The 16,930-nt window shown below is 45.6% G+C and overlaps 1 protein-coding gene across 1 annotated transcript; it reads right to left on the bottom strand.

The window, feature by feature from the left end:
- Window positions 1-640: 640 nt before the first annotated feature.
- Window positions 641-16,592, bottom strand: UBIAD1 (UbiA prenyltransferase domain containing 1). Its single transcript, XM_036833204.1, is given in 4 exon segments — window positions 641-3,045; window positions 3,047-3,067; window positions 3,069-3,112; window positions 15,740-16,592. Coding segments are annotated over 4 exon segments (1,017 nt in total). The 5' UTR covers window positions 16,269-16,592; the 3' UTR covers window positions 641-2,622.
- Window positions 16,593-16,930: the final 338 nt, after the last annotated feature.

The following is a 16,930-nucleotide window of genomic DNA, read 5'->3' as shown; positions in this document are numbered from 1 at the left end:
GAAAAGTATTACAAACCTTATTACAGTACAGTACTATACAGCCGATCGTGTTAGTTGGGTACCTAGGATAACTCTGTTGGATTTAGGAACAAATTGGGACTTACGAACGCGCTCTCGGAACGGAACTTGTTCGTATGTAGGGGACTTACTGTATTTACTCATGGTAAAGTTTTCCTTTCACACATCAAGCAGCCTTTTCAGTCTCCCAGAATTCACCTAACTAGACTATTATCCATTCCCGTACCTCTGCTGTGTTCATGAGGACATAATCGTCAAATGCCCAGCAGAAACCCAAATGTCCCCTATCTGCTGCATGTTCCCAATCTATCAGCAGTGACCTGCCTCAAGAAAATGAAAGTAGGAAAACGACAGAAGGAAACAAGGTTAATCTCGCCTGCCTGGCTCTTGGCAAATCCCATAACCGGCTCAGAGGGGGTCCCTACTGTCTTTCCTAAGGGCTCCTCAAATCTGGTCAAAAACTCACCGCCAAAGATCAGGCACCCCACCCCCTCCCCACTACATGTGCCTGCGCTGGTCTCCTGAGGTTTATGAATCAGAGTTCACAAGCAGACGATGAGGCAAGCAGCAGGAGGAGAGCACAGGGAAATGGGAAGCCAGACCACTGATAAACATTTTCCTTTTTTTAATTAAAAAAATTTGTTTATTAACAAGTCTAAAGAAAACCTTCATTGAATCAGGGGATGTAATACAAATTATAGTGACCTGCATATAAAACCTGGCATCAAATTTGGCCTTTTAGAAAGATTTATATATAAAAATATGCATTAATACCTGCGCCAGAACACAGTGCAGAGGTTAACTGACACCCCCGAAGGGAGGGCTTACCAAGGTGGTCTGGTCTGTGGACGCAGGGAGCTCTCGGTCCGACAGCCTCAGGGGTGAGCCTTATGTGACAATGGCCTGCTGGGAAGGAGCCCGAAAAGCTTGTCTCTTTGAAGGCAGGACTCCTGTGAGCACCAAAATGCCACTAGCCTGGCATAAAACAAAAATGGTGCTGGGAGAAGACAGACAGGAGAGACGGCTGTCCTCCTTTTCCTCATTACTGGGCTCGGACCACTATTTGAAGATTCTGGAACTCTGCAGACAAACCACCTTTAACTTTAGAGGAACTTTCGCAATTTCCAAATATGTTTTTTCCAAGTAAGCTACCCAATTCTAACTCAAGGAGCCAAATCATAATTGGCCTGATTTTAAGGATTAAGAGCTAGTTCTGATGTCATTTTCTACAGGCCAAGACCCTGAAATACCTATCAGAATGGCTATAATCACAACAGAAAAGCATGATGACGATGGTCTCAATCTATTTTGGTCTTGGACCCAATGCAACCAAGCAATTCTAGCCCAGAAGTTATACTTCACAGACACTGAAACAAGAAGCAGCTTTGATCAACACTGGAATTCCCCCATCCTGGGTACAAACTATCTCTGCACAAGGCAACCGAAGCCTTTGGGAAAAGCCGGGTCAGAATTGTATATCTGTCCTCAAGGAGGGGGATGCAGTTTCTTCACTGTTGAGCCTGTCACTTTGGCTGAACAGGGTCAGGACTGTCTGGTCATTGGCTTCTTCACTCATGGAGGAGCCGCTGTCCCTGGGCTGCTTGTCCTATGGTTCTGTGGACAGGGGCAACCATCCCTGACTCAGCTGCTAAGCTGCTGCCCAAACAGCAGGGCTCCACGGATGGGAGACACACAAAAGGGGGCCTGAAAGAAATGGAGGGCGGGCGTAGGGGAGTGCGAGGAAACGTGATGGGGCAGGAGAAGAAGCGGCCTCGTGGGCCTTCAGTAGTCGGCAAGGGCAGCCAGGGCCTCTACAACTTCAGAGTGCTGCTGGTTACTGAAAGGGCTGGGAGTCCTTCCCGTCATGCCAGGGGGCTCTACAAGGGGAAACCAGCCGCCCTACCAGTTTCTATCCAAAAGCAGAGTGATTTTCTCAGCCGCCTCCAAGGTGATGTTGTTTTGGTTTTTTTTTTCCTTCCAAGCCCTCGGCTCCACTGTCCTGCTGCAGGGTGATCTGATGCTTTTCCTCAACTGTGGCAATAAGTGAAGTGAGGACAAAAGGGTCTGAATCACAATTTAGGCGAAAAGCCTAGAGCCCCGTCGGGCTGTTAATGAGGGACTTTCTCTCTCAAGGCAGTGTATTTCAGGACCCAAGTGCTCAGGGTAAAAGACAGGTGCTCCTTGTCACTGGGGATCATCAACGTATCCTGCCAGACCAAAACAGCAGAGGACACTTGGCCCAGTTACTATGGCTCTTTCAGGACAGGAGGCCAACCTGGGCGGTTCCTTCACCAAGTCTTAGGGCACTGTAGTCCGCGAACAGTGACCTGACAACACCCTCTAGTGGAAATTATAAATAAAACAAGGGCCACGCGTCCAGTTTACCTTGTTCTGACACCAGAGTGGTTTCAAGAGTCCCCATAAAACGGAATACAATAACAAAAACAAAACATTCTCTTTAAGAATGTAATATAAAAAAAGGTGGGCGTCTCACAGCCATCCTTAAGCCCCTCGCTGCCAAATCACCTTCCCTCCTCAGACACTCTGCCTTCAACACATCCTAAGAAAAGGGGGACGTGTTGTGGGGTGCGGCTGCCGGCCCCCTTAGAGTTTGGGCAGACTGCCTGCTGGTGCCAGAATGATGCTGGAAACGTAGAAGAGGCCCAGCAGAAGGTTGAGTTTGGCAGTCCTCTGGGGCAGTTTGTTGAAAGTCTGGCTTCGGAACTGTCTCTCGAGGGAAAAGGCCATGGGAATGGTGAGCAGGGGCAGTACCAGGCTGATGCTGCAGCGCACGGCCAGGATGCTGAAGATCAGGTAGGGCAGGAAGAGCAGCGTGTTGTAGAGCACGTAGGAGAGAGTGGGGCCGGCGAGGATGGCGAGCGTGACGATGCCAGCCTCCCGGTCGGACTCCATGTCCCTGGTGTTGTTGGAATGGAGGATGGCCTCGGTGCTAAGGGCGAGGGGGATGGCGTTAGACCAGCGGGAAGACCGCAGGGACCCCACCTGGACGGCGTAGGCGAACATCACAGGCCAGCGGGCCGAAAGTGATTGAGGATGATGAGGTCTCCCAGAGCCAGGTACTTGAATCCAATTCCTAGGCCAGGAAACACAGAGAGTTGGTGTGAGATCAGGGGCCGGAAACCGCCGCAGTCAAAAGGCAGGCTGCTGTGGCTGCACGGGGCACGTTCTTAGGCTGTTGAAGCGGGGCAGTGGTTGCATTCCCCTCCCCTCCAGGGCAAAATCTGATTTTTTTCTCCAGCGGCACAGAGGGACAGAGAGACTAATCGTTTAGCACCCAGTTCAGTCTCAGAGTCATCCCCGAGTTTTCCTTCTGCTGTCCCCAACAAAGCCCTGCCACAAAGAGCGGGGGCTTCCCAAACTAGTGGCTACCAGTGGGGAAGAGGGTTAGAGGGGCAAAACAGGGGTGGGGAGTGGGAGCTACAAACTACTGGGGTGTAAGATGGGCTCAAGGATTGTATTGTACAACACGGGGAATACAGCCAATATTTTGTAGTAACTGTAAGTGGAAGGTAACCTTTAAAAACTGTATAAAGGGCTTCCCTGGTGGCGCAGTGGTTGAGAATCTGCCTGCCAATGCAGGGGACACGGGTCGAGTCCTGGTCTGGGAGGATCCCACATGCCGCGGAGCGACTGGGCCCGTGAGCCACAACTACTGAGCCTGCACGTCTGGAGCCTGTGCTCCGCAACAAGAGAGGCCGCGATAGTGAGAGGCCCGCGCACCGCGATGAAGAGTGGCCCCCGCTTGCCACAACTAGAGAGGGCCCTGGCACAGAAACGAAGACCCAACACAGCCATAAATAAATAAATAAATAAAAGAAATGATTCTATACCTTAAAAAAAAAAAACTGCTATAAAAAATTGAAACAAAGTTGAAAAAAAGAGCACGGGGTTTCCGAGTCACAGACAGTTCAACGGGAGAGCCGTGAAGGTCTCACAGGTTCTTACGGTCCAGGGCTTGCGTTATTTCATCCTTCCACCAACCCCTTGCAAGACACTGCTTCTGTCAGGAATGCCCTGAGATCAGCCCCTCATGGAATATCCACCCCAGCCCCTTACTTTTCAGCCACAACCTCTGGAAGCATCTTCTGGTTTTGAAAATCTCGTTAATCGCAGCGAAAGTTCAGGGTTCCCAAACTCCAGACAGAGCAACTTTCACCCACATAATGAGTAAAACAGCTAAGACAGGGAACTTACAACACTGCTTCCCCTCTCTGGTTCCCACGAAGTTAAAACACTAAATAATCCCTAACTTTTCCTCCCGTACTGCTAATCTACTTCACATCCTGTCTAATCCCCATCTTTCAAACTGGCCCAGTTGCTCCATCCCCAAATCCAAGTCACAGTCATCTTATGCCTGGAATACTGCGACCACCTCCAAATGATGCCTCAGCTTCTGTTCTCATAACCACCTCCCCCTCCCCATCCCTAATCGAATCTCCACAATGCAAGCCAGAAGATCCTCTCTCAAAATACCAAGCTAGTCATGCCCTCCCCCAACATACACCTGAAAACCCTTATCAACAAGTTGTCCTCCGGATAAGAAAGCCCCAGATCTTCCACCTAGCTCACCTCTGGCCCTGCCCTGCCTCCCTCCTGCCTGACTTTGAGTCCTCCTCCCCTCCCCACACATACTTCTTTCAGTTCCTCAGGGCCTTCAGACACTCCCCCAACCCCGGCCCCTTGCCTGGCTAACTTCTACTCATCCTTCAGGGCTTTAAAGACCATTCCTCAAGGCAGCCTTCCTCAGCCCTAGACCACATTTGGTCCCCTTGCAATATGCTCCACAGCACCCCGACTTCCACTTTCATAAACTCCATCACACTTCTAGTTTTTTTTTTTTTTTTTTTTTGATCGCACCGTGTGGCATGCGGGATCTTGGTTCCCCGACCAGGGATGGAACCCGTGCCCCCTGCAGTGGAAGCTCAGAGTCCTAACCTCTGGACCACCAGGGAATTCCCACACTTCTAATTCTTAATCTCCGTCTCTCCCACTAACCTGTAGGTTTCAACGAGGGCAGGGCCTTGTGTCTGGCCAGTTAACAGCTGGCTCCCCGGTGCTTGACACAAAGGCTGAACTGAACACAGAGCTACAGTAACAAGCACCTGGAATTTGGAACCAAGGTCATGAAAAATGTCCCACTTGGATTGAAACAGGCAAAGCAGCATGGAAAGGGTGAGAGACACCCACTCAAGGAGGTGATCCACACATATATTGCTACAGAAGCTTGGGAAACCTCTGATCTAATCAACCTACCAAGGCATGCCCTCAGGATCAGAAAATTAAAAAAAAAAAACTATTGGGTCATCAATTGCATTTTAAACAGCCTAAAATGATAAGGGACAATGATCTGTAAAAGATCTAAAAGTATGGTAGCCAAAGAACAAGATGCAGCCCAAGTTTACCTCCACACCTAGTGGTTGGGATAAGTGACCGCCCTTGATTCTTTGGAATGAAGCATCTCCAGAAAAGGGTATAACAGGCATGGCCCCTGATACCCCCAACACACAGCAAACTAATTCTGTACTCCCCAGGCAGTGTTTTGATAAATAATTTGGTTGTCTGAGGACATGCCCTCCAGGAGGAAGGTCTCTCAAGCAGCACCTCGGCTCCAATTCTAAATTAGGAAATCGATGTCTTGTGCGGTATGTCACACATTTAGGCAACCACCCCTGCCCAAGGAAGATGCCAGGCAGGAATGCTCCCAGCACCAATCTAGCAAATTTCTCCACCAGCTGTCTGCTCTTCTTCTGCATTTTTTCTCAGCTCTCCAAGCAGACTTCGAGGCTCTTGACCTCTGGCAAGAGTACCCAAGAACACAACCTTAGATTGCCTGGCAAAAAAACAATGTGAGCAAAGCTTCTTAAGGTTATCTGACACCAGAAAATGACAAAGCCCTTGAGCAGAAAGCCCTGTTTCCTGAGTGTCCGACCCAAGGCTCATGTGCTCCACCTGATTCAGAGATGTGGCCCACCTGGCAGTTTCCTTTTAGGCACTCCCCTCCTCCCAACACCATTTTCCACATGAGCCAGCACAGTGAAACACTGGGCCAGTTCTCCACACAGCAGCCAGAATGAATTTGTTAAAACATAAATCAAAATGTTGGCATCAAAAGGATGTGGAGTAACTGGAACTCTCATGCCTCGCTGGTGGGGAGGTAAAAGCAGTAGAACCACTTCAGAAAACACTTTGACAGCTTCTCATAAAGTTAAACATCATCTACCCTATGACCCAGTAATTCGATTCCTAGGCATTTACCCAAGAAAAATGAAAACAAATATCCACAAAAGACTTTAATACGAATGTTCAGTCATAATAGCCAAAATACGGAAATAATCCAAAAGTCGCTGAACAGGATAATGGATAAACAAATTGTGGTATGTCCATACAATGGCTACCTCTCAGTGATACAAAGGAACCACTGATACACATGACAACACAACGAAACTCAAAAACAGGCACAAGAATTCATACTGAATGATTCCATTTACATGATGCTCTAGACCACGCAACAGTGGTTGCCTCTAGATGGGGTGGGAAGAGTGGGGTTGACAGGGGAAAAGCAAAGGGAAGCTTTTGGGGGTGACAGAAATGTTCTGTATTATGGTAGGGGTATGGGTTATACAGCTGTATGTATTTGTCAAAATTCATCAAACTATAACACTTAAGATCCATGCATTTCACCATACGTCAACTATGTATTGATAAAAGTCAACGTTAAAAAAAAACACATAAATCAGATTATGTCATTACCCTGCTCAATACATTTCAATGTCTCCCCATTTGTTCATTCAATAAATATTAAGTACTGACTACTTGCCAGGCACTGTTCTGGGCACCATGAAGAGAACAAAGAGACTAAAATCCCTACCCCCAGGGAGTTTACAGTCTAAGGGGGAAGATAATTAACAAAATAAGTACTTTATGTGGTTAGAATGTAATATGTGCTATGAAGAAAAAGCAGAGGAGAGCAATAGGGAAGGCACTGTAGGGGAAACACAGGGTGTGTGTGTGATTTTATTTTATTTTTTTCAGCTGCTGCAGAAAAAAATTGTTATTGTTTTGTAATTTTAAATAGGGTAGAAGCTGACATCAGAGCAAATGGGTGGCAGTTAGAAAGCAAATTATACACACAGATGGGGGAAAAGCGTGCTAAACAGAGGAAACAGCATCTCAAAGGACCTGAGGCAGGAGCATGCCTGGCGTGTTCCAGAAACAGCTAGCAGGGCAGTGTGGCTGGAGCATGGTGAAGAGGAGAGCAGGTCAGAGCGTTGGGGGAGGTGGGGGTGGAGCAGATAATGTCAGGCCCTGGGGGTCATTGTAAAGACCCTGGCCTTTACTCTAATGAGGTGGGAGCCACTTGAGAGTTTTGAGCAGACGACTGGCATAGCTGCAGGATTACTCTGGCTGCTGATCTGGGAGCACCGGGAAAGGGACAAGGGTGCATGCACAGAGACGGGTAAAGAATCAGCCGCAATAATCGAGGGAGATGACAGTGGTAGTGGTGGGAAGTGACGAGAAGTGGTCCGGTCCCAAATGCATTTTAGAAGTGGAATCGCTACAATCCTGCAGCCTGTGGAACAAAAACCACATTCACAAAAAGATAGACAAGATGAAAAGGCAGAGGGCTATGTACCAGATGAAGGAACAAGATAAAACCCCAGAAAAACAACTAAACGAAGTGGAGATAGGCAACCTTCCAGAAAAAGAATTCAGAATAATGATAGTCAAGATGATCCAGGACCTCGGAAAAAGAATGGAGGCAAAAATCGAGAAGATGCAAGAAATATTTAACAAAGACCTAGAAGAATTAAAGAACAAACAAACAGAGATGAACAATACAATAACTGAAATGAAAAATACACTAGAAGGAATCAATAGCAGATAACTGAGGCAGAAGAACGGATAAGGGACCTGGAAGACAGAATGGTGGAATTCACTGCTGCGCAACAGAATACAGAAAAAAGAACGAAAAGAAATGAAGACAGCCTAAGGGACCTCTGGGACAACATTAAACGCAACAACATTCACATTATAGGGGTCCCAGAAGGAGAAGAGAGACAGAAAGGACCCGAGAAAATATTTGAAGAGATTATAGTCGAAAACTTCCCTAACATGGGAAAGGAAATAGCCACCCAAGTCCAGGAAGCGCAGAGAGCTGCATACAGGATAAACCCAAGGAGAAACACACTGAGGCACATAGTAATCAAATTGACAAAAATTAAAGACAAAGAAAAATTATTGAAAGCAGCAAGGGAAAAGGGACAACATACAAGGGAATTCCCATAAGGTTAACAGCTGATTTCTCAGCAGAAACTCTACAAGCCAGAAGGGAGTGGCATGACATATTTACAGTGATGAAAGGGAAGAACCTACAACCAAGATTACTCTACCCAGCAAGGATCTTATTCAGAAATCAAAAGCTTTACAGACAAGCAAAAGCTAAAAGAATTCAGCACCACCAAACCAGCTCTACAACAAATGCTACAGGAACTTCTCTAAGTGGGAAACACAAGAGAAGAAAAGGACCTACAAAAACAAACCCAAAACAATTAAGAAAATGGTCATAGGAACGTACATATTGATAATTACCTTAAACGTGAATGGATTAAATGCTCCAACCAAAAGACACAGGCTTGCTGAATGGATACAAAAACAAGACCCATATATATGCTGTCTACAAGAGAACCACTTCAGACCTAGGGACACATACAGACTGAGGGATGGAAAAAGATATTCCATGCAAATGGAAATCAAAAGAAAGCTGGAGTAGCAATACTCATATCAGATAAAACAGACTTTAAAATAAAGAATGTTAAAAGAGACAAGGAAGGACACTACATAATGATCAAGGGATCAATCCAAGAAGAAGATATAACAATTATAAATATATATGCACCCAACATAGGAGCACCTCAATACATAAGGCAACTGCTAACAGCTATAAAAGAGGAACTCGACAGTAACACAATAATAGTGGGGGACTTTAACACCTCACTTACACCAATGGACAGGTCATCCAAAATGAAAATTAATAAGGAAACACAAGCTTTAAATGACACAATAGACCAGATAGATTTAATTGATATTTGTAGGACATTCCATCCAAAAACAGCAGATTACACTTTCTTCTCAAGTGCGCACGGAACATTCTCCAGGATAGATCACATCTTGGGTCACAGATCAAGCCTCAGTAAATTTAAGAAAATTAAAATCATATCAAGCATCTTTTCTGACCACATCGCTATGAGATTAGAAATGAATTACAGGGGAAAAAAACGTAAAAAACACAAACACCTGGAGGCTAAACACTATGTTACTAAATAACCAATAAGATCACTGAAGAAATCAAAGAGGAAATCAAAAAATACCTAGACACAAATGGCAATGAAAACACGACGATCCAAAACCTATGGGACCGGGCTTCCCTGGTGGCGCAGTGGTTGAGAATCTGCCTGCCAATGCAGGGGACACGGGTTCGAGCCCTGGTCTGGGAAGATCCCACATGCCGCGGAGCAAGTAGGCCCGTGAGCCACAACTACTGAGCCTGCGCGTCTGGAGCCTGTGCTCCGCAACGAGAGAGGCCGCGACAGTGAGAGGCCCGCGCACCGCGATGAAGAGTGGCCCCCACTCGCTGCAACTAGAGAAAGCCCTCGCACAGAAACGAAGACCCAACACAGCCAAAATAAATAAATTAATTAAAAAAAAAAAAAAAAAAAGAAAACCATTTGGCATAGGTTTTAACAGAGAGTTACCATATGACCCAGCAATTCCGTGTCTACTTATATGCCCAAGAAAAATGGAAAATATATTTCAAAACCTATGGGATGCAGCAAAAGCAGTTCTAAGAGGGAAGTTTATGGCAATACAATCCTACCTCAAGAAACAACAAACATCTCAAATTAACAATCTAACCTCACACCTAAAGGAACTAGAGAAAGAAGAACAAACAAAACCCAAAGTTAGTAGAAGGAAAGAAATCATAAAGATCAGAGCAGAAATAAATGAAATAGAAACTAAGAAAACAATTGCAAAGATCAATAAAACTAAGAGCTGGTTCTTTGAGAAGATAAACAAAATTGATAAACCATTAGCCAGACTCATCAGGAAAAAGAGGGAGAGGACTCAAATCAATAAAACTAGAAATGAAAAAGGAGAAGTTACAACAGACACCGCAGAAATACAAAGCATCCTAAGAGACTACCACTCTCTTAGTAGAGAGACTAAGCAACTCTATGCCAATAAAATGGACAACCTGGAAGAAATGGACAAATTCTTAGAAAGGTATAACCTTCCAAGACTAAACCAGGAAGAAATAGAAAATATGAACAGACCAATCACAAGTAATGAAATTGAAACTGTGATTAAAAATCTTCCAACAAACAAAAGCCCAGGACCAGATGGCTTCACAGGTGAATTGTATCAAACATTTAGAGAAGAGCTAACACCCATTCTTCTCAAACTCTTCCAAAAAATTGCAGAGGAAGGAACACTCCCAAACTCATTCTATGAGGCCACCATCACCCTGACACCAAAACCAGCCAAAGATACTACAAAAAAAGAAAATTACAGACCAATATCACTCATGAATATAGATGCAAAAATCCTCAACAAAATACTAGCCAACAGAATCCAACAACACATTAAAGGGATCATATGCCATGATCAAGTGGGATTTATCCCAGGGATGCAAAGATTCTTCAATATATGCAAATCAATCAATGTGAGACACCATATTAACAAATTGAAGAATAAAAACCATATGATCATCTCAATAGATGCAGAAAAAGTTTTTGACAAAGTTCAACACTCATTTATGATAAAAACTCTCCAGCAAGTGGGCATAGAGGGAACCTACCTCAACATAATAAAGTCCATATACGACAAACGCACAGCAAACATCATTCTCAATGGTGAAAAACTGAAAGCATTTCCTCTAAGATCAGGAACAAGACAAGGATGTCTACTCTCACCACTATTATTCAACATAGTGTTGGAAGTCCTAGCCACAGCAATCAGAGAAGAAAAAGAAATAAAAAGAATACAAATTGGAAAAGAAGAAGTAAAACTGTCACTGTTTGCAGATGACATGATACTATACATAGAGAATCCTAAAGATGCCACCAGAAAACTACTAGAGCTAATGAATGAATTTGGTAAAGTTGCAGGATACAAAATTAATGCACAGAAATCTCTTGCGTTCCTATACACTAATGATGAAAAATCTGAAAGAGAAATTAAGGAAACACTCCCATTTACCACTGCAACAAAAAGAATAAAATACCTAGGAATAAACCTACCTAGGGAGAGAAAAGACCTGTATGCAGAAAACTATAAGACACTGATGAAAGAAATTAAAGATGATACCAACAGATGGAGATATATACCATGTTCTTGGACTAGAAGAATCAATATTGTGAAAATGACTATACTACTCAAAGCAATCTACAGATTCAATGCAATCCCTATCAAATTACCAATGGCATTTTTTACAGAACTGGAACAAAAAATCTCAAAATTTGTATGGAGACACAAAAGACCCCGAATAGCCAAAGCGGTCTTGAGGGAAAAAAAAGGAGCTGGAGGAATCATACTCCCTGACTTCAGACTATACTACAAAGCTACAGTAATCAAGACAATATGGTACTGGCACAAAAACAGAAACATATGTCAATGGAACAGGATAGAAAGCCCAGAGATAAACCCACTCACCTGTGGTTAACTAATCTATGACAAAGGAGGCAAGGATATACAGTGGAGAAAAGACAGTCTCTTCTGTAAGTGGTGCTGGGAAAACTGGACAGCTACATGTAAAAGAATGAAATTAGAACACTCCTTAACACCATACACAAACATAAACTCAAAATGGATTAGAGACCTAAATGTAAGGCCAGACACTATCAAACTCTTAGAGGAAAACATAGGCAGAACACTCTTTGACATAAATCACAGCAAGATCCTTTTTGACCCACCTCCTAGAGAAATGGAAATAAAAACAAAAATAAACAAATGGGACCTAATGAAACTTAAAAGCTTTTGCACAGCAAAGGAAACCGTAAACAAGACCAAAAGACAACCCTCAGAATGGGAGAAAATATTTGCAAATGAAGCAACTGACAAAGGATTAATCTCCAAAATTTACAAGCAGCTCATGCAGCTCAGTAACAAAAAAACAAACAACCCAATCCAAAAATGGGCAGAAGACCTAAATAGACATTTCTCCAAAGAAGATATACAGATTGCCAACAAACACATGAAAGAATGCTCAACATCATTAATCATTAGAGAAATGCAAATCAAAACTACAATGAGATATCATCTCACACCGGTCAGAATGGCCATCATCAAAAAATCTAGAAACAATAAATGCTGGAGAGGGTGTAGAGAAAAGGGAACACTCTTGCACTGTTGGTGGGAATGTAAATTGATACAGCCACTATGGAGAACAGTATGGAGGTTCCTTAAAAAACTAAAAATAGAACTACCATATGACCCAGCAATCCCACTACTGGGCATATACCCTGAGAAAACCATAATTCAAAAAGAGTCATGTACCAAAATGTTCATTGCAGCTCTATTTACAATATCCAGGACATGGAAGCAACCGAAGTGTCCATCATCGGATGAATGGATAAAGAAGATGTGGCACATATATACAATGGAATATTACTCAGCCATAAAAAGAAACGAAATTGAGTTATTTGTAGTGAGGTGGATGGAGTCAGAGTCTGTCACACAGAGTAAAGTAAGTCAGAAAGGGAAAAACAAATACAGTATGCTAACACATATACATGGAATCTAAGGGAAAAAAAAAAAAGGTCATGAAGAACCTAGTGGTAAGACGGGAATAAAGACACAGATCTACTAGAGAATGGACTTGAGGGATATGGGGAGGGGGAAGGGTAAGCTGTGACAAAGTGAGAGAGTAGCATGGACATATATACACTACCAAACGTAAAATAGATAGCTAGTGGGAAGCAACCGCATAGCACAGGGAGATCAGCTCTGTGCTTTGTGACCACCTAGAGGGGTGGGATAGGGAGGGTGGGAGGGAGGGAGATGCAAGAGGGAAGAGATATGGGAACATATGTATATGTATAACTGATTCACTTTGTTATAAAGCAGAAACTAACACACCATTGTAAAGCAATTATACTCCAATAAAGATGTTAAAAAAAAAACAATTCAAAAAAAAAATTCTTTAAAAAAAGAAAAAAAAAAAAGAAGTGGCGTCAACGGGACTTGCTGATGGTCTGGATGCAAGATGTGAGAAAGAAGAGTCAAGGATGATGCCCATGATCTTCAGCCTGAAGAACGAGAAGGATGGAGTTGCCTTCGAGTGATATGGGGAAAGCTGAGGGCAGAGCAGTTTTCTTTGGGGAGCAGATGAGGAATTTGGTCTCAGACGTGTCAAGCTTGAGATGCCTGTAACCTCTCAGAGAAGTTACTGAGTAAGAAGTTGGATCTGAGTTTGGACTTTAGTGGAAAGGTCTGGTCTGGAGGTAGAAATTTGTCACCAGCTTAATAGATGGCAATAGAAGACACGAGACTGGCTAAAATCCCTAAGGGAGTAAATGGAGCTAAAGAAGAGAGGTCCAAGGACTAGGTTTGGAGGTTGGGAGTGAGGAGGAACCGGCAGAGACTGAGGCCCTATGAGACAGCACGATCTAGCCCCTGCCTGCCCCGACAGCTGCATCTCAGTCTTCCTCTTGATCACGCTGGCCTTTCAGCAGATCCTAAAAGATGCCAAGTCTTCCCCTACTCCAGGACATTTGCATTTGCTGTTCCTTCATCCCTGAAGGACCCAAATCAGACCCCAATTCTGCCCATGGCTGGCTCCTTATCTGTCAAGTCTTAGTTTAAGTGTCACCTTCACAGAGAGGACCTCTTCCATCCACCACTACCTGGTACATTCATTCTATTTCAGCACCCTGCTGATTTCCCTCATTGAACTTTTTACAATTGGCTGCCAGGACACCACAGTCTCTTGTTTTTTTTCTTTCTCCTCCAGATGCTCCACTGCAGTTCCCTTTGCCTTCCTTCTCCTCTCCCCACCTCTTAATGTTGGAGTGCCCCGGGGCTCACCCTCAGGTCTATCAACACCGCCCCGCTCCGGGATCTCCCCCAGTCGTACAACTTTATCTATGTGCAAGACTCCCAAATGTCTCTATCTCCAGCTCAGACCTCTTCTCCGAACTCAGATTCATATCCAACTATCAATTTGACACCCCCTTGGAGATCTAATACATTAAGATGTCCAAAGTCAATTTCTCAACTTTCTCTCCACAGACCTATCTTCAACCTTCTCTCTCTCACTAGACATCAACACCACTATTCCAGTTACTCAGGACAAAACCTTAGAGTTATGTTTAATTTCTCTGTTTCTCTCCTGCCTCACATCCCAACTATCAGCAAACCCTGTTTACCTTCAAAATAAATTCAGATTCTGACTACTTCCCTCTCCACTACTCCCACCCTGATTCAAGCCACCAGACATCTCTTGCCTGGTTTACTCAACAGCCTCCTTCTGGGTGCTCCTGCTGCTACCCTTACCCCTCTTTATCCATTCTCAGTACCTTGGCCGGAGTGATTCTTTTAAAACATTAAGGCTTACAGCATTTTGTGCCACCCTACCCCCCCCCCCCTCAACGAACTTCTCTTACTTTTCCTCCTTTTAGTCTCTCCCTCATTCACACCCTGGACTCCATGCTATTCCTCCAACTCTTCAGGGACACTCCTGCCTTTGGCAACTGCTGTTCCAAGATACTCTTCCTCCGGATATCTGCTCAGGCAACTCCCTCACCTGTCACCTCTTACAATCTTTGTTCACATGTTACCTTTTTTACGAGGCCTACCCTGATCAAACTAGTTAAAGCAGTCAGCTGTGTCCTCCTTCCTTGCTCTCCTTCTTTTCCCTATAGCACTTATCTTCTTTTCAGGTACTGTAACCAAGGTACAAATTCATCCTGGCTTACCAGGAACGCTCCTGGTTTCCAAAGCCCCACATCTTAGGAACACTCAGTGCTGAGCAAACCAGGATGTTGATCATCCTACCCATAATTTACTATTTTTATTTTCTGTCTCTCCTCATGATATATAAAATCACTTCCACAAGGGCAGGGACTTGACTGCTGTGTTCACATAGAACAGAGCCTGGCACATAATAGGTGCTCAATAAATAGAGCTTAACCACCAGCCCATCACTACCTTAATCAGCCTACTGCAAGGGATCACCTAGCAAACTAGCTGAAAATAATTAGGTGTATAATTTGAGCTTTTCAAATTTAATTACACTAAAATTTGAAACTGTGGCATTACAAGGTATGACCAACCAGTGGAAACTAGACACAAAAAATTTCCATATATGTTATTCCTAACATCCATAAGCCAAGCCAGGAATGCTATCCCCCAAATCCACATGACCCAAACATTATAGATTTCACATGAAGTGGCCTAATTCAGAAAATAACCTTTGAGGACTTCCCTGGTGGTCTAGTGGTTAAGACTCCAGCTTCCACCCCCAGGGGGCGCCGGTTGGATCCCGAGTGGGGGAAGTTCCACAGGCCGCGCGGTGCGGCCAAAGGAAAAAAAAAAAGAAAATAACCTTTGACACCTCTCCACTAACCCTATAATTCCTATGCAAACCGCCGTTTCCAATACCTGCAACTAAGACCTGCAGCATAGCAAACAGGCCAATTCTTACCTCCTGTGTAGAGAAAGGAGCCAGACAGGCCTCCGAAGTAGATGAGAGCTAAGTGCTCCAGTTTCAGAGGGGACAGGTAGTAGAGGCAAGCAGCACAGACACAGCCCAAGGTGTAGAGGAAGACTCCAAACCGGACGACATCCTGGGGCTCCAAGATTCGGTCCACCAGGGTCCTGTCATCACTCTTTTTGTGGTCAATGCCCTTGGAAAAGTCGTAGTAAGTGTTGACCAAATTGCCAGCCCCGTGCACAGCGAGGACAGCTACGGCACAACCCACCAATAGCCTGGGATCCAGGACGCCCTGGGATCTGTAGGCCAGGGCACTGCCCAGGGCCACCGGGGTGAGTGAGGCACTGAAGCTCCAGGGCCGCAGGGCCAGAACATAGGAGGCGCACTTCTGCCTCCACGAGCGCTGCGGTGGTCTGTCCTGCTCGGGACAGCCGTTCCCCAGCAGGTCCCTGTCCCCGACCTTGGCCGTCTCTCCTGCCTGGATGTTAATCTTCTCCCCCGGGACCTGCGAGGCCGCCATGGAGAATGCACTGGGGTGAAGTCAATGTTAAACAGTGAGCCACCCACACACAGCGTCCGCCCTGAGGCGAGGACGGGCGGGGCGGCGGACCTGACCTTCTTCGGTTCCGCCCGGGGGCAGGGATAGGGAGGCGGCGGGGCCCGGGGACTGCAGCGAGCGGGCCTGGCACCCCACGAGGCCCGGCGGCACCTCCCCGACCTCCTGTCACCTGGGCGAAGCCTGCTTCTAGACGCCCGCCTCGCCCTAAAGCCCGAGACTGAGCCGCGGCCGCCTCTACGGAGCTGCCGGGGCGACCATCTTGGGCGCCCGCCACTGTAGGCCCGCCGGGAAACAGGGACCGGCTACGCGGGCCTGGGCCGGGGCGGGGTTGAGGGCGGGGCCAGGCTGAGGGCGGGGCCGGGGCTTGGGGGCGGGGCCGGGGCAGGGCAGCGACCCAGCGGTCCAGCCCTTCCTCTCCCCGACGGTCCGCGAGCGGCAATTGCTCCCGGACTTGCTGGAAACAGCCTTACTTAGTATCTCAAGAAGGGCCACGAATGCGTGTCGCTTTACGACTTACCAAGAGCTTTCACTCACGGAAATAGGACTCATTCATTTTTCTTCATTCAACACGCATTTATTGAGCGCCTAGTGTGTGCAACAAGATTTGCTGAACACCTACTATT

The sequence above is a fragment of the Balaenoptera musculus genome, chromosome 1 (assembly GCF_009873245.2).
Source record: "Balaenoptera musculus isolate JJ_BM4_2016_0621 chromosome 1, mBalMus1.pri.v3, whole genome shotgun sequence".
Classification (NCBI taxonomy): domain Eukaryota; kingdom Metazoa; phylum Chordata; class Mammalia; order Artiodactyla; family Balaenopteridae; genus Balaenoptera; species Balaenoptera musculus.
The sequence above is the reverse complement of the archived record's forward strand: the minus strand, read 5'-3'. Positions and strand labels throughout refer to the sequence as shown.